Here is a 22759-nt window from a genome sequence, read left to right on the forward strand (position 1 = left end):
AAGCTAGCACTATAAAACCAGCTTAAGTCTGGGCTAGTACAAGCAGCCGCACATACACATATTCTCACATGCACATCGTCATATGAGCGAAATATTCTCAAGCACAATGTTAAACCCAATTTCACCTCACCCCACGTAACTAAAGGACAGCGCCTTATGTATGAGATACAGCTGGTATGACCTCTCCAAGCAGACATTCCCAGCCAATTGCGTAGGTCGATGCTCATGCTGTTGATCGCTTGATTGTTTGGACCAGACTTGATTATTTACAGACCACCGACATATAGCTGGAATATTGCTGAGTTCAATAAAACCAAACACACTCACCCCACTCAGGCCCTTCAACCAGAATATCCCTGACAAATGTGGAATGTTATATAAACAAACTTTAAAATATTCTCTGATGATACACATATACATGCTGAAACGAATGTAGTGGAGTTGGGTAATTACTTTTGTTCTTTATCTTCCAGAAGTTTGAGAAAGTTTTATTACAATCTTACGTTAAATTTGACCTATATTTGGTGAGATTAATGTGTTTTGATCTCCGAGAAAATGACACAGACTTGTGAATAGGCATGTGTGTATTACCTTAACCAAAGCCTTGATCTGTGAAATGTTTTAACTGCCGCTTGTGTAATGGGAATTGATTTTCCTCCATGCTTTATGTACTCCGACTAATAGTTTCAGCCGATGAATACTACCACGACTTTTTCCAATTCTACAGTTTCTTCTCTATTTTGATCATTATGGTTGCAACGCTTTCTCATTGTCAAGCAGACGGCAAGACAGTGCAGTACTGGCCCAACATGATGAAGCTGACATTTCGACAATTATCAAATGTACATAAATCGTTTCTACTGGTTCAGCTGTAATCACAACTCCAGTATTTATGATAATGGCCATTTTGGTATTGTCATTACGCTGAGATTAACATCAAAGAACAGCATAATGACAAGCTATGAGGAATTGTGGGTTACCCAGTAGTGTCCTGCGTTGTACTTACATTCAGTGTTTGTGCTTAAATGGACGTGTAATCAGTATAATTGCTTCAATTGGATCCCGAGCATGAACAAACACGCGCAGATAATGACTTTGAATGTTCATGTCTACCCTGCATTGATTTTGACGCTCCCAAAGGACTTCTCAAGGTCGCTGTGTTGGTCAGCTGATCTCTCCAGCCTCATTGTGCGGAAGGTCCTTAGAGTCACTATGAGATGACTTATCATTATAGTTTTAAAGTGTTTTAAGTCATGAACATGGTGTTAAATTCTTTGAACTGTTGAAATTGCATTTGTTTCAATCTTGGTTTCTCTCGTGACTGTTGCCTGCGAACATCTTGCTCTTTTTAAGTGAGTTTATGTTAAGTCTTAAAATGTCTGTGAGTTTAGAATGCATCATAGTAGAGTGTGGCATAAAACAGTTTACCTGTAAAGATCGGGGTTAGAATTGATCTACAGTAACCCGTGTTTGTCGTAAGAGGCGACTAACAGGATCGGGTGGTCAGACTGGCTGACTTCGAACTGGGTAGACTGATGCTCATGCTGTTGGTCACTAGGTTGTCTGGTCCAGACTCCATTATGTACAGACCACCACCATATAGCTGGAATATTGCTGAATGCGGTGTTAAGCAACAAACCAACCATAAAACAGGCAATACGTGGTGCGTCATCATTGTAAAGTTGATCTGAGAAGTCTGATAGCTGTTGATTAACCACTAATATTTAAAACAAACAGAACTTGCATAAAGAAATAATGTTTTTAAGTACTAAGTAAAAGAAATTTGTTCCGAATAGATAAAAATATTAGTACTGTTTTACAGCTTTAGAAAAAAGAATTCCTCTGTATGTAATGATGATATATATGTTTACCACTGATAGATGGGAGTAGCTCTTACCATCGCTAAACACATATCCTTATTATACCCTCGCTTACGAAGTAACATGGGTATATAACGTTCTTCCGTCCCGAAACTTTGTCCGGTGCATATTTCTTACAGTTCATGCTAGGTTTGCACACTTCACATCACAAGTTATAGATTACCATTTTGTGCTATTTTGAAGTTTATAAAATTTTATATTTTGCAGTTTTCCATGGAAACATGACTTAGTGCAAATTGTGTTTGAATATTATCTTGTCCGGAGCTTATCAACGAACCTATATGCTAGGTTAGGTTCATCAAACTTCACACACATGTTTATCATTACCCATAGATGTGCCTTTTGCTATTTTGAAGTTTATCAGAATTTTATTTTTTGCTGTTTCCGTGGAAACATGACTTAGTGCAAAATGTGTTTGAATGTTATCTTGTCCGGAAGGTTCACCAAACTTCACACACAAGTTAATCATGAGAGTCGGTGACATTCTTCACTAACGTCCACTTCATTGTGTACAGCATGAGACAGTCAAATTCAATGGTGGATGTCAGGTTTCCATGGAAAACACAAAAAAATAGTATTTCCATACATTATTATTGCAATCAGTAAATGGCAAAACTATGATCTAGCATGTATATAAAGTTTGGTGGAGTCAAGGAGAAAGTCCTGTGAGCAATATATATCAATATCAGTAATTTCCATGTCCCACAGTGGGAAGATGGGGGTATGTGAGATGTGCTCACTTCTACACTTGTTGCTGGCTGATAGATAAAAGGAGATCCTTATTAGTGAAAGATAGACTGAGATCCTTACTCTGTATAGATATAGCAGATCCTTACCATCTATATACACATATCCTTACTCTGTATAGATATAGCAGATCCTTACCATCTATATACACATATCCTTACTCTGTATAGATATAGCAGATCCTTACCATCTATATACACATTTCCTTACTCTGTATAGATATAGCAGATCCTTACCATCTATATACACATATCCTTACTCTGTATAGATATAGCAGATCCTTACCATCTATATACACATATCCTTACTCTGTATAGATATAGCAGATCCTTACCATCTATATACACATATCCTTACTCTGTATAGATATAGCAGATCCTTACCATCTATATACACATATCCTTACTCTGTATAGATATAGCAGATCCTTACCATCTATATACACATATCCTCACTCTGTATAGATATAGCAGATTCTTACCATCTATATACACATATCCTTACTCTGTATAGATATAGCAGATCCTTACCATCTATATACACATATCCTTACTCTGTATAGATATAGCAGATCCTTACCATCTATATACACATATCCTTACTCTGTATAGATATAGCAGATCCTTACCATCTATATACACATATCCTTACTCTGTATAGATATAACAGATCCTTACCATCTATATACACATATCCTTACTCTGTATAGATATAACAGATCCTTACCATCTATATACACATATCCTTACTCTGTATAGATATAGCAGATCCTTACCATCTATATACACGTATCCTCACTCTGTATAGATATAGCAGATCCTTACCATCTATATACACGTATCCTCACTCTGTATAGATATAGCAGATCCTTACCATCTATATACACATATCCTTACTCTGTATAGATATAGCAGATCCTTACCATCTATATACACATATCCTTACTCTGTATAGATATAGCAGATCCTTACCATCTATATACACGTATCCTCACTCTGTATAGATATAGCAGATCCTTACCATCTATATACACGTATCCTTACTCTGTATAGATATAGCAGATCCTTACCATCTATATACACATATCCTTACTCTGTATAGATATAGCAGATCCTTACCATCTATATACACATATCCTTACTCTGTATAGATATAGCAGATCCTTACCATCTATATACACATATCCTTACTCTGTATAGATATAGCAGATCCTTACCATCTATATACACATATCCTTACTCTGTATAGATATAGCAGATCCTTACCATCTATATACACATATCCTTACTCTGTATAGATATAGCAGATCCTTACCATCTATATACACATATCCTTACTCTGTATAGATATAGCAGATCCTTACCATCTATATACACATATCCTTACTCTGTATAGATATAGCAGATCCTTACCATCTATATACACATATCCTCACTCTGTATAGATATAGCAGATCCTTACCATCTATATACACGTATCCTTACTCTGTATAGATATAGCAGATCCTTACCATCTATATACACACGATCCTTACTCTGTATAGATATAGCAGATCCTTACCATCTATATACACATATCCTTACTCTGTATAGATATAGCAGATTCTTACCATCTATATACACATATCCTCACTCTGTATAGATATAGCAGATTCTTACTATCTATATACACATATCCTCACTCTGTATAGATATAGCAGATCCTTACTATCTATATACACATATCCTTACTCTGTATAGATATAGCAGATCCTTACCATCTATATACACATATCCTTACTCTGTATAGATATAGCAGATCCTTACCATCTATATACACATATCCTTACTCTGTATAGATATAGCAGATCCTTACCATCTATATACACGCGATCCTTACTCTGTATAGATATAGCAGATTCTTACCATCTATATACACATATCCTCACTCTGTATAGATATAGCAGATCCTTACCATCTATATACACATATCCTTACTCTGTATAGATATAGCAGATCCTACCATCTATATACACACGATCCTTACTCTGTATAGATATAGCAGATCCTTACCATCTATATACATGTATCCTTACTCTGTATAGATATAGCAGATCCTTACCATCTATATACACATTTCCTTACTCTGTATAGATATAGCAGATCCTTACCATCTATATACACATATCCTCACTCTGTATAGATATAGCAGATCCTTACCATCTATATACACATATCCTTACTCTGTATAGATATAGCAGATCCTTACCATCTATATACACATATCCTCACTCTGTATAGATATAGCAGATTCTTACCATCTATATACACATATCCTCACTCTGTATAGATATAGCAGATCCTTACCATCTATATACACATATCCTTACTCTGTATAGATATAGCAGATCCTTACCATCTATATACACATATCCTCACTCTGTATAGATATAGCAGATCCTTACCATCTATATACACATATCCTTACTCTGTATAGATATAGCAGATCCTTACCATCTATATACACATATCCTCACTCTGTATAGATATAGCAGATCCTTACCATCTATATACACATATCCTCACTCTGTATAGATATAGCAGATCCTTACCATCTATATACACATATCCTTACTCTGTATAGATATAGCAGATCCCTACCATCTATATACACATATCCTTACTCTGTATAGATATAGCAGATCCTTACCATCTATATACACGTATCCTTACTCTGTATAGATATAGCAGATCCTTACCATCTATATACACATATCCTTACTCTGTATAGATATAGCAGATTCTTACCATCTATATACACATATCCTCACTCTGTATAGATATAGCAGATTCTTACCATCTATATACACATATCCTTACTCTGTATAGATATAGCAGATTCTTACCATCTATATACACATATCCTCACTCTGTATAGATATAGCAGATTCTTACCATCTATATACACATATCCTCACTCTGTATAGATATAGCAGATTCTTACCATCTATATACACGTATCCTCACTCTGTATAGATATAGCAGATCCTTACCATCTATATACACGTATCCTTACTACTGACAGATAAAAGCAAATCCTGGAATATTGCTAAAAAAAACGGCGTAAAACCACACTCACTCACAATATGGAGAAAATTGCCTGATTCAACTGCATGGCTTCCTAACCATCCTTATAATGAATGAGGATGTTTATCTTATCACAATAATGACAATAGATTGTGATGGATTTAAATTTTAACATTTAGACACATCTCATTGACTCCCAACAGTTGATGTGTTCATGTGTCATTAGACAATAACTTTCAAGGAATAATTCTGGCACAAATATTATATACTTTTCGAAAGAACAATTTCAAGACAAATGCATTAAAGTTCCCAAAAGTTCATTTCACTGGAACAGACAATTTCTTTGGGGATTGTTGTCAAGAATATCGGGATGTTTTCTGACTTAAGAAATTCAATTAGTTCTCCAAGAAAGATTTTATAGCACTTACAAAGTTTTGAGAAGAATGCTGGAATCGAAGGAATCTTGCGTTAGGCCTAAGTTTTATGTGTCTCCTCAGTAAATTGATTCTAAAGGACTTGGGAAGCAAAGGAGCAAATCAATACCTCAAATTTCAACTATTGAGAATTTGTGATTGGAGGAAATTTTCTGAAGTGGAGGATTTGCTGGAAATGACGGCGAAGAGGGTGTCTGTCTCGTAACTACACCTTTTTGGGGGCACTACGACCTATATCGAGAGTATATCTCATGCATGTACACTCAAGTACAGATGTTATTTGATGCCACAGTATGTAGACGCTGATCTTATTTCTGTTTTACTATTCATTTAGGCTCATGTTTAAAATCCAAATATTTTTTACATTTGAGATTGGGAGTGTTTATTACAATCCATTCCTCCACTGCGAAAGTGAAAAAGCTTTGATGTGTTGTATGTTTTTCCCTCGAGGTTGATGGTTAGACTCAGAAATCAAACTGCCATTCTTGGAATAAATTTTTTGGCCAGTCAAGGGCCATCTCTTCTCGAATGCTATCGATTTGCAATAACTACAATTATAAAAATGTAGGAAAGAACAAAAAATATTGATTTTTTTCAAGGAATTAAGTTCAAGCTTGGAAAACTTTACTGTCCTGCTCTGTGTTTCAAGAGATTGGTTCAAGCCCTGGGTTGCTGCAAACATGTTTCTATTAATCCCAATAAAACTCAAGGAAATTGTGTTTTTCCAATAAATATTGCCTCATAGTTGTCTGTATGGGTTGATTGCTGTAATGAATGCAGTGTTGCTGACATTATCAGGCCTGTTTCAACAACATGGCAGTAAATGACAGTATCGCAGCAAATGACAGTATCGCAGCAAATGGCAGGACCACAGCAAATGAAGACATAAAGGAGTCTGGACGTGTAGCCTTTATGGGCACTTGTGACATGAGATAGGGCCGCGAACTGTGCTTGTAGTACCAGTAATTATGCTTGCTTCCTGTTTATTGGAACCAGTTCCTGCATTGGTATGAAGCTTTACAGCAGTTGAGATCCAATGTGGATACACTTCCACGACACAAGCCATTTCGAGAAGTAGTGTTTGGGTTCAACAGTTTTATTCATTTTAGACTCTGTTGGACTGCAGTAGAGAAATTTGTTTGTGTTGGGATCAGTAACCTTGTGAGCAGGGGATGTGTGTTGGAAGGGGTAAGGGGTGTGAGTGAGTATACAGGAATGCTTTAACCACTAGGCTACACTAGGCTACCCCAGACCCTGGACGAGGATGGAAGGGTTATAGTAACATTTGACAGTTGCATCACTTCTTGTGTCCCCTTCATGAAGTAAAGGGGCATGGGGTAGTCTTGTGGTTTAAGCGTTCACTTGTCATGCCAAACACCCACATGGGTACAATGTGTGAAGCCCATTTTTGGTGTTCCTCGCCATGATATTGCTGGTATATTGCTAAAAGTGGCATAAAAGCAAACTCACTCACTCACTCACTCACTCACTCACTCATGAAGTAAAGATAGATAAAGTGAAACTGAAATAATGTTTGGAAATGTTGGTGCTTGTCAGTTATTAAAACTTCCGTCTTTGAAGTGACCATCAATATATGAAGATTGACGTACATGAACTGAAACTGTGAAGATGAACATTTTAGACCCTCTTAAGTTTTTTCATTATCAATGTGTTAGTTTCATTTGATTTTGAAGTGTTCAGTAGAATCGTATTTTATTTCAGTGTTAATGTTTGTTCTTAAATGTTCAATTTGGTTAAGAGGGTTGTCAGGTGCTGTGGGTAATATCGTTATTACTGGTGATTCACAAGGAGGTATTTTTTTGTGAGTCAGAGTAATTTCATTTCTGATTTTAAGCGAGCAACACAATGAGCCCAAACTGACAACTCATGTCAGCTGGCAAGCCCTTGTTCACATCTTGGTGAAAGATTTCATCTACCAAAGCCAAAAGAGCAATTTAGTTAATAGACTAACTAGCCCAACTCTGACAGATGACAAAAATGAAAAAAGGATTCAACGAACTATCGACTTTTTACAAAGTAATTGATCAAATATATAGTGTATAGTCTCCGGCAGTTGTGCACACGACAGTGGAATATCTGCATTTAATTTCATCAGATTTATTCATGCGACAAAACCCTTTCCATATTCATAAGAAATCTCGGCCAAAAGCAGAGGTGAGTGTACGAGCTTCTCCACTTGACGGTAATTACACCCCAATCTATTTAACTGTTTAAACACTACCTACGTGTTATATGCCTCCTGCTACTTACGTGAAAACAGTGTGAGGATCTACACCGAAACTACACTCCAGATTGTAATAAAATAGCTGTTGATCAATATATCTTATCCCTACCTAGTACTCTAACTTCTCAATACTTCTCTAAACTTTGTACGATTAACCAGTTTGGTTGATAAAGTTAGACATGCCTACCCAGCTGTAGGCCAGTCTAGAAAACTGAGAGATGTCTTGGATACACAAAGTTAGACATGCCTACCCAGCTGTAGGCCAGTCTAGAAAACTGAGAGATGTATTGGATACACAAAGTTAGATATGCCTACCCAGCTGTAGGCCAGTCTAGAAAACTGAGAGATGTATTGGATACACAAAGTTAGACATGCCTACCCAGCTGTAGGCCAGTCTAGAAAACTGAGAGATGTATTGGATACACAAAGTTAGACATGCCTACCCAGCTGTAGGCCAGTCTAGAAAACTGAGAGATGTATTGGATACATAAAGTTAGACATACCTACCCAGCTGTAGGCCAGTCTAGAAAACTGAGAGATGTATTGGATACACAAAGTTAGACATGCCTACCCAGCTGTAGGCCAGTCTAGAAAACTGAGAGATGTATTGGATACACAATGTCATTTTCGCTCGTCATGCTGAAGACCCGGGTTCAATTCCCCACATGGGTACAATGTGTGAAGCCCATTTCTGGTGACCCTGCCATGATATTGCTGGAATATTGCTAAAAGCGGCATAAAACCCAACTCACTCATTCATTCACTCACAATGTCATTTACAAAGTGGTCAGATGTAGCTAGACTACATATGGGATTACACAGCATCTCAGAAAAGTACAGATTATAGTAATTTGGGTCGTGTGCAGTCTAGGATTGAAACCACCAATTTTTGAATGAGGCGCAGTGAAGTTTTTCATGTTGGTTGAAGTCTGGTAAGTTGGTCTAAGTCTTGTCAAGATATATTTATATATATTTGGTTTGAGCAACCTAAGCATATTGTTTTGAAAAAAGCAAGACAAAACATTGTCACCGTAATGTCAGAGTTTCTTTCTAGCAAACTTTAAATGAAACCATTCCATCTTCCGAATTTGGTACTTTTTATGAAACAGTGTTGGAACCAGAGAAAATAAATTCTTTTATATATTTTTTCATTTGCGTTCTTTATATCAGTTGATTTTGAAAACCAACTGTTCGAAGGTTAAGAGCTCTTTTACCCTGCTACTAAAGTGATGCTTGATCCTGAATCTAAGTGTCTATGTCCACAAAGTCCATTGCAAATATTGCTTCCTTAAAAGCTATCCCATGTACTGTTGGTAGTTGTGAAAGACTTCATCTGATAATAAACTGATACAGATGCAGAATTGACAAATGTTTTTATCTCACTGTCAATACCTCAGGATAGGACTGTTTGTTGTCAGAGGGACCGATGACAGGATCTGATTGTAGCGGTACGTACAGAAGTCAGTGTCAGGTTCTGTGGAAGTAACGGTCAAACCAGTTGTTTGTACGTTACACCATAAAGATGCTATCTACCTGAAACTGGTGATATTATCAATGTGTGATGCTGCAATTGTAATGTTTCAGCTATGGTGGCCTAAAATGGACGTGTCTTTGTGAATATTTTGTGATGTATACCCTCCTGAAAAACATTCCAGGCCTAAGTAAAGCTATTGAAAAGCTTCATGGTAGACATTAGAGGACATTTGTTGATTAACACATCAGTGACCAAAGTGATATTCAACACAATGCCCCCTTTCGACTTGTACTTCACGCTCCTCTGATGGTTAAGCTGACTTGCCTTTGCATGTGTTTGTGATGGGCACCACCAGTGTGTCGCTTCTAACACTCACCTGGTGTCATCATTAGGGTCAAACAGTATGCTTTTACCACGATAGGTATGGTACAGAGCGTATTGCGCGTACAAGGCCTTCAGTTCGGTTTGTTTCGGTTCTGTTTACTTCGGTTTACTTCTGTGAAAATAGCTACTGTCAAGCAAAGAAATGCAAAGATTTTGACAACAGGATTCAATTTCTAGACATTTTAGAAAAGGTTAATAAAATGACTGTATGAAAACCGAAAATATCGATTTTTTAATTGCATTACGGTATCCTGAGCCGAAGGCAAAATACCACGGTTCTGCTAATACCACAGTATACCGTTTCACCCCTAGTAATCATGATTGATAAACTCTTGCTCTTATTATAAGAATTTTACAATGCACCCTGCTATTATCACAGGATTCTATGATTGTGGAAATGTTTTTGTCACTGTTATCTTCAAGTCAGATATATTAGGGATCAAAATGAATGGAAAAGTTAATTTTTTCATGATGCTCGTCTAGTTATTCATTGGTTTAGCACGGCATTAATGATATTTAACTCGTCATCAATGAACTCCTATTGGACAGGAGACAATAGTAATGCATCAATAATTCAATCAGTCATTACACTCCATGTTGTGAGGGGAGCTTCAGCTTTGACAGAGTTTGTGGAAGGAAGCCATTATTGACTCTAACTTGTAGGTGTTCGGGGCAGCATGGCTATCCATCAAGTTGTGAATGTCCTGCTCGTGAACATAGAGTGGCGAACATCATCCAGAGCAGTCAGGTCGCGATCAGCCAGACACAGACATAGTTGTGGATGAAGGTTTGATTGCGGCCATTGAGACGCCGACTTTACTAGGGATGTACGTTGATCACAACCATTGAGACGTGGACTTTATTGTTGATGCTGACGTTGTATAGAGACATGGTTGTGGACGGAGATTTGATTGGGGGACAAGATAGACTTTTGGCTGCAGACAGGGAGTTGGTGTCTGATGCTTGATTGATTTCTGATCTCTCACAAACATCAACATTGCACCTGAATCTGACTCCATGATACTTGATGGTTGAAATTACATTTGTGTTCGTGTTGCTTGGTTACTGGAACCTAAAAAGCTTGCTGTTGTCGCAAGAAGGGACCATGTGGATTGGGTGGTCATGCTGAAATGTTGGGCTTACGAGAATCAGATTTGTATGCAGCTGGGTTTTATTTTGCTTTCTTTACTTACATGCAGATTGTTTTGGGGACATGGGCTGTTGAAAACCCAGGTTCATTTACAGTCACCATCTGTTTCAAGAACCTTTCTGGGTCAGCTTCAAACAGAATAGATTCTCATGTGACATGTTGTGCCTGGTGCATTTTTCTAACAGGGGGGCTTTGTAACCGATTGATCTAATACTTAATTCACTGCTAAAGTTCCCGTAAAATTAGTATGTACTCTTGTGTATGGGTTGTCTTAAGGCTCTCCTTTAGAATCTCTAATACCCCTGTTTGTATGATGGCATCTTTATCTTCTTCCTGCAAATACTTTACCATTCTTTAGACCAATTTGCCCTTTCGACAAAGGTCACTGACCTCTGCTTGATTTACAGACCTGTTACAGCTATTAATGTCTTAAAGTGGCATATTTAGAAGTTGGTGAATCAGATAGAGAAGTCATCCATAAGGTTTGTCCTTATCTTTTACAGCTAGTACAGCATAAATGACACAAGTCTTGTGGATATACTTCCATGACATCCCTATACTTCCTTCTTTGTGTGGCGGGGCGGTGGGGTAGCCTAATGGTTAAAGCGTTGGCTCGTCACGCCGAAGACCCGGGTTCGAATCCCCACATGGGCACAATGCGTGATGCCCATTTCTGGTGTCTCCCGCCGTGATGTTGCTGGAATATTGCTAAAAGCGGCGTAAAACCAAACTCACTCATTCTCACTCATGTGTTGCTATACTTCATAGGCAGTTGTGAGATCATCCCATAGTTAGCTCATAAAAGATTTATATAGTCATAAAAGATTTATATAGTGCCAGTTCCAGTCAAAATGTAGTGCTCAGTAGCCTCTCTGAACAACTCAAGAAGTCAGTCTTTGTGTGGCACAGAACTGATCAGTGAACCCAAGTCTAAATGGTTCTCCTCCTCATGTTCCGTTTGACATTTTGTAAATCTCATTCAATAGGATTCTGGATAACTGAAAACACTTCCATGAAGCCTTGATGAGAAATATATTTTATGTGAATTCACACAAATTATTTAAATCCACATTTATCAGTTATTATGGCAGTGTTTTTCGGATCAAGCACATTTCTTGCCATCTTAATGATATTGTTGTGAAGAAGACAAGTGTGGAGAATCGCTGTAATATGATTATGACTTGCAACAAAATACCACGCGTCTGGGAGTGGGAATCAGGAATGACAAGAAAATCACTTCTGCTTGTTGACGGATGCTACAGTACTGGCAGAATCTTTATGAATGAGATTTCCATAATGTCAAATGGTACATGATGAGGATAGCCAAATGTCTCACTGATCCCCATGGTCGGAAATATGTCACGAGATTGGGCTTCCTGGTATTTTGAGGGACCGCCTCCATGGTGTAATGGTTAGAGCGTCCGCCCGGAGAGCGGAAGGTCGCGGGTTCGATCCCGGGCCGCGTCATACCAAAAGACGTTAATATATGGTACTTGTTGGTCCCTGCCTGGCGCTCGGCATTAATGGGTACAACAAGGACTGGTCGGCTCGGTGTCAGTATAATGTGTCTGAGTGGGGTATTCATGCTTCACTGCGGCATGGTATCTCAGTGGGCTAGCACTATAAAACCAGCTTAAGTCTGGGCTAGTACAAGCAGCCACACATACACACGCATGCACGTCGTCATATGAGAGAAATATTCTCAAGCACGACGTTAAACCCAATTTCACCTCACCTCACCTCCTGGTATTTTGAATTTGTGTCATGATAGACTAATGAATAGCCATAGAAATTGTAATATTGAAATAAACATAGAACAACTTAGATGAAATTTAAAAGGAACCTTTGTGCGATGATGACTTGATGTGAAAAATCTCGACTTGTTTCACTTGGGCTATAGCATGAGAGTAATGTCTGGCCAGAGGGAAAATAGCATTGTTCAGGGACTGTAGGACAGACTGGTGTGCAGTGGTAATGTGAACTTTAGGATAAATATATTTCTCCATCCTGACCTTCAGATAAGAGTTGAATCTTGATGATGTTACTGCTTGTTTACAGTTTTCTTGTAATGGGAGGGGATTTCAGCATGTCAGGTTGTGTTATGAAATTTTAGCACACCACTCTGTTGTTTTACAGCTGATTTTGCAGGGTCTTTTAAATATCAGCATCTTCTTGTTGGGATTCTGGATTAGCATTGGTCTCTGGCAACCTGTGCAGGTCTCCCTGTTGGGATTCTAAGTTAGAATTGGTCTCTAGCAACCTGTGCTGGCCTTCCTGTTGGGATTCTGGATTAGAATTGGGATTCTGGATTCTCTTTGGTCTCTAGCAACCTGTGCTGGCCTTCCTGTTGGGATTCTAGATTAGAATTGGTCTCTAGCAACCTGTGCTGGCCTTCCTGTTGGGGTTCTGGGTTAGCATTGGTCTCTAGCAACCTGTGCTGGTCTCCCTGTTTTGATTCTGGGATGGATTTGGGCCACAGCATCCAATGCAGGTCTATCTCTAGGGATTCTGGCTTAGAATTGGTCTCTAGCAAACCTGTGCTGGTCTCCCTGTTGAGATTCTGGGTAAGAATTGGTCTCTTACACCCTGTGTAGGTCTGTCTGGGGGTATTTTGGCTAGAATTGGTTAAAAGCATCCAATTCAGGTCTGTCTGTGGGAACTTTGGGTCAGAATTGGTCCACAGTAGACTATCTTGTTCATAAAAATGACTAAATGTCTGGGTAGGGGTCAGGCATGGTGACTTGGTACATGGCATGTCGTCAGTCCCTGACAGAAGGGCATGTTGCTGACTAGTCTGCTTAAACAAGAAAATACACACAGACCAGTACGATGAGATCGTATGTGAGCTGGTGTGAGGCATTGTGGGTAAGATGTGTGTGGCATTGTGGGTTAGGCTTTTGTTGGCTGCAAGTCTGATGTCAGCACAAGGCTTATTGTCTGATGTTTCAGGATTTACTTCAGACTTAAAGATTTCAGATAATGCTCGTCTGCGATGCCACCTTCTTGGAGAGGAAATTGACTTTCTAATAGACTGCCTTGTGGCTGAAACAAGAGACATCTTCACTTGTAATGAAAAATTCATGAGGAAATTCTTTAGTACCCATTTGAGACAATTGCATTAATTTGAACAAATTTGTCCACTTTTAGCAGATGACCTCTTGCTGAGGAAGTAGTTTCTGAAAAGCGATGCATTCCTACACTTCCAGACCTATCACTCGCCCCTCATTGTGTTAATTCTCGGGCCCAATTTCTTCGACTTTCTTTTGGATGAGGGTGGCAGAAACAAGCGGAACTCTAAGGCAAATGTTCCTAGGGTTCAGGTGATATATGTTGTTGCATAGCAACCATCATTGAAATTGCCAGCCATCTTGGATTTAATAGTCATCAGAAGTAATTCACATCCGATAGTATTGATATGTCCTTGAACATAGCATGGGGCATGGGAACGATAAAAGGCTCTCACTGATGGAATTATGTGGGAATGATAAAGCTGTTTCTTAATGACTCCTGCAGTGTTAGAGAGACTGAGTGAATTTTCCTTAATACATCCATTAACTGTAAATGTTGCAACTTTTCCCCGTAAACGTGTTGCATTACAAATAAAACCCTGGCCCTTCCTGACATGCATCCGTCAAAAGGTTTTATCTTACAATTCTTCCTTCTGTTTATTTATTTGTAGAAATGCTCCATTTGAACTGAATAATTTTATGTTTTTTTTGGTTACTATGGTATAACCAAAATATATACCATCCATGCTTTAACTACTGTATATCGCTATAAAGAGGTGGTTCCATGTAAAAACCTTCTAAATCGATTCTTTTTTATATACCCTGTCTATCAATCCTGAACGAAGCATGTCACCAAGTGATACAAAGTCCCTATATTAGCAATAAAATAAAAATGTGTTTGTCTTCCTTTGTTTTATACACGGTGCTTGGCTGCATTATGTTAGAACTCGAGCACATGGTGCCATTTTGTGTGTTGACTGACAAGATGCGACACCAAATTGGTGACTGAAAAAATCAATTCAAGTATTGAAGTAAGTTAGTCAAAGACTGACTGACTGAGTTTGGTTTTACGCCGCTTTTAGCAATATTCCAGCAACATCACGGCGGGGGACACCAGAAATGGGCTTCACCCATTGTGCCCATGTGGGGATTCAAACCCGGGTCTTCAGCGTGACGAGCCAACGCTTTAACCATTAGGCTACCCCACGGCCCCAGTTAGTCAAAGAAATTGTCCTGCAATTTAATCACCACTTATCTTAGTTTCAGTTTAATAGGTTTAGTTCTGTTTAACCTTGAGGGTGTTTATCAGTCTCCTATACATGCCTTTTCCTGCATGTATTATAACATGTATTGATTGACTGAGATCTCTGCATCCATGCTCTGCTGAAATGTTTAATGTGCTTGCTATAACTGAGGTATATATAATATGCTATAACTGAGGTATATATAATACAATGTATAGTGATGATATATAATGAGAGAAAAAAATAAAGGATCACATGAAAGCACAATTTTTTCCAGGTTTCTTCACAAGCTTGTACTCATTTTTTTCCAGGTTTCTTCTCAAGCTTGTACTCCAGGTTTCTTCTCAAGGTTGTACGCATAGCTTGTGAAGAAACCTTACAAAAAAATAAAGGAACACTTGTGCTTTCATGTGATCCTATATATTTTTCCCTTAGTATATATACACTATCCATGACATAAGTGAGACATATAACATCCAGATATAACACCTTTGCTCTAATGGATTTAATATATTCCATGCTGTAATTATAATGTTTAAAAGGAGTTAAAAAACACCCAATAGATAATCTGTCCTACCTGTTGGGTGTTGCAACACACAGTGGCCGGTCAGTTACCCTAGTGGTTAAAGTGTTCGCCTGTCACACCGAAGATCCCTGTTCAATTCTACACATGGTTGCAATATAGGAACCCCATTTCTGATGTCTCATCCATGATATTGCTGGAATATTGCGAAAAGTGGTGTAAAACTACAAACACAACTGCAACAGACAGCCCTCCAGTTGGAGGTGTTCTTCAACTTTATTTGAGCAGCATATTTTCAATGCACTGACTGACAACATCTATTTTATGATCAATGCATATAGCATTCCTCCTATATCTGAGATATATGGCATCTATTAAATAAGATATATAATCTCATGCTTTGACTGCCATGCGACTAATAGCACTTCTACCGTCAGGTTCTGTAGATAGCAAGTCCGATCTGGAATTATTGGAGCATCTGGAGAAGCTGCATATCATGATAGAGCGTTATTGTCTTAGGAATGAGGTGTTTTAGTTGATGCCACCATGAAAACCTTTCATATCAAGTGTTTGGTGTATAATCTTGCAAATTACCCAATGGATGGTGATTGAAGGCCCGCAGGTTTTGCATCCTAGCCAAATGTTTGTACAGCTCCCTCTTACTCCGAGAGGAGGCAGCTCGTGCATAAATCTCTTGATTCAGCTCGGCTGATAAGAATTTGAAGTGCATCTATTTACTAATCAGACTTGCTTCCTCGCATGAATTCACTAACAGTGGGGGCAATTTCTGGAATCAGTTTGTGCATCAGCCTCAATCACTTCGATCAAAAGCAGTTCTGACACGTGGGTGTTACCCTATATGATCATCTCGTGTATAAATTGTCATGTCCATCAGTGGTTCTTGTCGTCTGCATTCCATAAATATTCCTGGCTCCATAGTTTTCTCATGTTCCACCCCAAATGGTAGAAAGTCAAGTTTGGTCTGGATGTTCTGAATACTTGGATGGGCTTTAACAAGTCCAAATGTACTACCCAGGTACCCAACCCGATATTACCCAAACCTGCCTTGTTATCCAACACCATATAACCCTACCCTACCCTAATACCCAACCCCATTGTATCCAACACCCTATAACCCAACCCTACCCTACTACCCAACCACATTGTATCCAAAACCCTATAACCCTACCCTGCTACCCAACCCCATTGTATCCAACACCATATAACCCAACCCTACCCTGCTACCCAACCACATTGTATCCAACACCATATAACCCAACCCTACCCTGCTACCCAACCCCATTGTATCCAACACCATATAACCCTACCCTACCCTAATACCCAACCCCATTGTATCAAAAACCCTATAACCCTACCCTGCTACCCAACCCCATTGTATCCAACACCATATAACCCAACCCTACCCTGCTACCCAACCCCAATGTATCCAACACCATATAACCCAACCCTACCCTGCTACCCAACCCCATTGTATCCAACACCATATAACCCAACCCTACCCTGCTACCCAACCCCATTGTATCCAACACCATATAACCCAACCCTACCCTGCTACCTGACCCCATTGTATCCAACACCATATAACCCAACCCTACCCTGCTACCTCCAACCCCATTGTATCCAACACCCTATAACCCAACCCCACCCTAATACCCAACCCCATTGTATCCAACACCCTATAACCCAACCCTACCCTACTACCCAACCACATTGTATCCAACACCATATAACCCTACCCTACCCTGCTACCCAACCCCATTGTATCCAACACCCTATAACCCAACCCTACCCTGCTACCCAACCCCATTGTATCCAACCCCATATAACCCAACCCTACCCTGCTACCCAACCCCATTGTATCCAACCCCATATAACCCAACCCCACCCTGCTACCCAACCCCATTGTATCCAACACCCTATAACCCAACCCTACCCTGCTACCCAACCCCATTGTATCCAACACCATATAACCCAACCCTACCTTGCTACCCAACCCATTGTATCCAACACCATATAACCCAACCCTACCCTGCTACCCAACCCCATTGCATCAAGCCCAACCCAGGAGCCAAACCTCACTGTACCCAACCCTACCCTGGCTCCAAACCCTTGTATTACCCAACACTACCTGATATCCTTTTCAAAAGTTAGTACAAAATGTCTCAAGGGGAAATATTGTACAGGAGCCCTGGTAAAAGGTATTTATATAAACAGATAACACGATCTGATCAAGCATACACTGAAGCTGACTGAAGTTCTAATTTTATTCAGACATACATAAGTAAGAAGGAAGGCATGCAGATTCAGAAAGAAATGGGAACATTTTCAACTTGTAGTGCAACATGGCGTTTATTGTCTTGCATCATCAAACACGGAGTTCGGTGGTCTGATGGCCACCAAGTCCTACCCAAGTACCCAGGTCACCTGTCCCAGTCCAAACACTTTGATATGCGGGGGATAGTTGGACTGGAGTTAGGAAATGATTGATCCCATCTTGGGAATATTTAATGACATTTGCAGCAGAATATCCGCCCACGAACAGATATAACCTAAGATCTATATTAAACCCAAGTTTATAGCTCATTTAGATATGGTTGAATGTCAACAGTTGAGATTTTCTTGCCAAATCAGGACTGAATTAAAGTTCATGTTATATTTAGCTCTGTTTGACCGAGCGCCATCTTGACCGTCCAACAATGGAAGAAAGGGATCGGACACGATGCTGTCTGATTCCCGTACCTCTCCTCCCTCTCACTTCCCTGATTTCAGCTAGTTTCTGTTTGTGATTAATGAAATAGTAGTGTGAAGATTAAATGATAAATTATTCATAATCTGGGCTGAACCTGTGTTTGTCTGAGCCCTGATTGAGGACACTTTTCGAGTGATCTGTCTGACATGCTGTATACCGCTGACAATTTGATTTTTTGACTGAAAGAATTTCCCTGAATTGATGGAACTGCCGTGATGGACAATTTAAAAATGAGCTGAGTGAAGTACTTAGGGATGATGGATGTTGAATGTTTGAAAAAGTGAACAGATTGATGATGTGTGGTTGATGAATGATGTTAATATTTGATGTGTGATGTTAATGTGAGATGTTTTGAGGTATGAACAAATGGGGGCCGTTAATGTGATAGGCGCTGGAGTCTTCCCAACTCACCAGACACCAGAGTTGCCAACATGGGAAGGTGGTTACGTATTCAGGACAGACTCACAGATCCAGTTGTAAGGGGTTTGATAGATCTTAGCTCCGGACGTTCTCGTATTGATTTGGGCCAATATTGACGACATGAGAATTTACAAGAAAGAAGTAGCCATTTCTAACAGATCTGTGTTGGGGACATGTTTGACTTCCATTAAGATTTGATTGCGGGGTTCGGTCTGGTTTTGCTTTTTGTTTAATGCCACACTCAGTTTTCCAGCTGTCTGTAAATAATTGAGTCTGGAATGACAATCTAGTGATCAACAGTATGAGCATCAGTGTACACGGTTGGTATACAATGACATGTGTGATCCTAGACAGTGAGCCTGACCACCTGATCCCATTAGTTGTCTCCTATGACAAGCATGGATTGCTGAAAACGAATTCTAACGCGGATCTTCACGGGTATATTTCTAAACTGCCATCAGTCTCGGACGTTGGGGTAACCTAGTAGGTAAAGCGTTCGCTCTTCACGCTGAAGGACCTGGTTCGATTCCCCACATGGGTAAAATGTGTGAAGCCCATTTCTGGTGTCCCCTGCCGTGATATTGCTGGAATATTGCTAAAAGCGGCGTAAAATCAAACTCACTCACTCACTCATTCTGACACAAGCAGACACATATGCACACACGTACACACATGCATACACGCATACATACACATTGTTGTTCAACAAAAATAATCTTGATTGCAACTTTCAACCCCATTTACCTCACATCTTAATATTTCAATATTTAACTGAAATGCTGTTCAAAGTTTGAACCCAGCACACTCAGTTTTGATAAAAAACAAATTCCCAATTGTTCACTGACTCGTAAAGTAATGAGCGGTTTCAATCATCAGCTTGCAACGCACATGAACGATTGCGATAATTACTGCTGGTTTGGAATTACAATTTGGATTGTAATAGTTGTTCTACAGTTGGCCTGCTTTTAACATAGATTTCTAAAAGAAGGAATTAGGGTGTTTTTGCTTCAGAACTATTAACCATGTGATACTTTTTAATGCACATTGTCATTATAAATCATGTTTATAAATGCATGTAATCATTGTGTCGGTTTTGTATGACAATGTTGTAAGAATTATCACATTATGAAACAATTTTTAATATGTTTGTATCCATAACATTAACGGACCCCCACAACATATCAACGCACATTTACGGACACGGCATAAACACATTAATAGTCCGTCCACAACCCCTCAGTCACCGATCTCCAAACAGTATGTGCTGATTAATCTGCAGTGTCACATGACCCAAGGTCAGAAGTCATACAGGTCAGTGATTGGTCAGATCGAGTCAGTGACCAGAGGCTGTGGAGTGGTTGTGATGGACAGGCCTTGTCCAAGGGTCGGTGTGAGTTGGTTTGTGCTTCATCCACTTGTGGAAATGATTGAGTGAATGAATCAGCCGACATCACTATCACAATGCAATCTTAGTGCTAAGGGGCAGTGCAGTAGCCCAGCAGATCAAGTGGTTGCTTGTCACACAAATTACAGTGTTTGGTACATTAGTAGACTTACACTTAGTCTCTGAATATATATTATTTTGATATATTAATTTTTAATTGAAAAGGAGCCCCAGGAAGCCCAGAGATTCAGAACCTGAACCTGAGGAAATGTAGACTTGCTTTATTTAGGGCTTTAGCATTGCAGAGAGGGCTTGGCAGTGGGGAAAATAATGTGGTTCAGGGACTGTGGGACAGACTATTAAGTACATCAGCTGTTGATATACTCAAGGTGGAAAATAAGCAGACACATTGCAAATATTTGTATATTTTCGGATTAGTTAACTTTCATATCAAGAATGTTGCTAAGTGAACATTTCTGGTTTGAATTTTTATGGGGTGCTTCTTAATCATGGTCTGACTTCTTCAGGGTTCAGGGGCGGTGGGGTAGCCTAATGGTTCAAGCGTTGGCTCGTCACACCGAAGGCCCGGGTTCGAATCCCCACATGGGTACAATGTGTGAAGCCCATTTCTGGTGTCCCCCGCCGTGATGTTGCTGGAATATTGCTCAAAGCGGCGTAAAACCAAACTCAGTCAGTCAGTCAAACACAATCACATGGTTAAAGGTAGCCTGACGATGCAACAGTGGATGTTACATTACCTGTCAGGGGTACTCAATATTTTGATGAACTTCTGCAATAACTACAATCCTTTCACAGCAAAGCCACTTTGGGAGTGACCAATACGAGGTGATCTTGAGCAGCTGCTAGTTTCTTTTCTCTTCCTCCAGTTATAAAAAGAATAAATTTGTTGATAACGCTTTGCACTTAATTCACACCTGAACTATATGGAAATGATGGCATGTAGGTTTCATGCTATCATTTCCTTGTAGTTCAGGTGTTGTATCATGAGAAGTTAAAGTTTTTTTGTGGAGCATCTGCAGTTGCTCGAAGTCCACAGGTGTAGTTGATGATTAGAAGGATGAGCGGGTTTGGTTTGGTGATATCTAAGTGTAGCATTGCATGAGATACCAAACATGAACTTTCAATATATTGTACTCATTTGAGGAATCAAACCCAGACCTTCAGCATCCCAACCAAATGCTTTACCCACAAGGCCACCCAGCCACCCAATTGGAGGAGAGTGCTAGTTGACATGAAATATTTCTATTTCAGAAAATAATATTTTAATATTTTAATAACATTATCAAGTTTCAGGATGGTGTGTTCCTGGGAATCAATAACAGATCCGCGAAAGCATAATGTTGTTGTTTATGTCTTCCAGCGATATGGAGTCATATACCATGTTTAAACAGAGAATAACGATACATATTCCCGCACCATGTTCACACTGATTCTGTCTGTTTCCAGCTTTATGACAAGATCAACACGAAGTCACTCAGTCCCACACGTCGACCATCTGAAGCAGTACCTCGAGCCAAGGAGGTAAGGGACATGGTAAATAACACTTTCATTGCTTAGCACGACCTTCTACAGCAGTAGCTAGAACATATAGATACGTTAGTATTAACTATGGCATCAGTTGATAGAGTAAGCTGGCTGCCCCAGTCTCCTGTAGTATTTTTGTGTGTTCATTGGACAGAGATGAAGATCTTGTGTCTCTAGAGCTGTTGTATTGGCACCTGTCAAGGTAATCGGTCTTCATTTGTGCAGTAATGAAGTAGTTCTTGGGCCACCCTGACCATCACCAGGAACTGTTCTAATGGAACCTGTCTGGGAATCTTCTTGGATTCTTGCGTGATCTAGATCTTTGGCCACCCTCACCATCACCCAGATCTGTTCTAGTGGAACCTGTCTGGGAATCTTCCTGGATTCTTGCATGATATAGATTTTGGGCCACCCTGACCATCACCAGCAACTGTTCTAGTGGAACCTGTCTGGGAATCTTCCTGGATTCTTGCATGATGTGGATCT

General features: G+C 39.5%; 1 protein-coding gene across 1 annotated transcript in view; it reads left to right on the forward strand.

Moving 5' to 3' along the window:
• LOC124277313 (peripheral plasma membrane protein CASK-like) overlaps positions 1 to 22759 on the forward strand; it is a 400363-nt gene that overhangs the window by 282807 nt on the left and 94797 nt on the right. The window contains 1 exon segment of the mRNA XM_046712965.1: positions 22196 to 22282. Coding sequence (XP_046568921.1) covers positions 22196 to 22282 — 87 coding nt within the window.

This window comes from Haliotis rubra, unplaced genomic scaffold (assembly GCF_003918875.1).
Source record: "Haliotis rubra isolate DU_JTF1 unplaced genomic scaffold, ASM391887v1 Scf22, whole genome shotgun sequence".
Lineage (NCBI taxonomy): Eukaryota > Metazoa > Mollusca > Gastropoda > Lepetellida > Haliotidae > Haliotis > Haliotis rubra.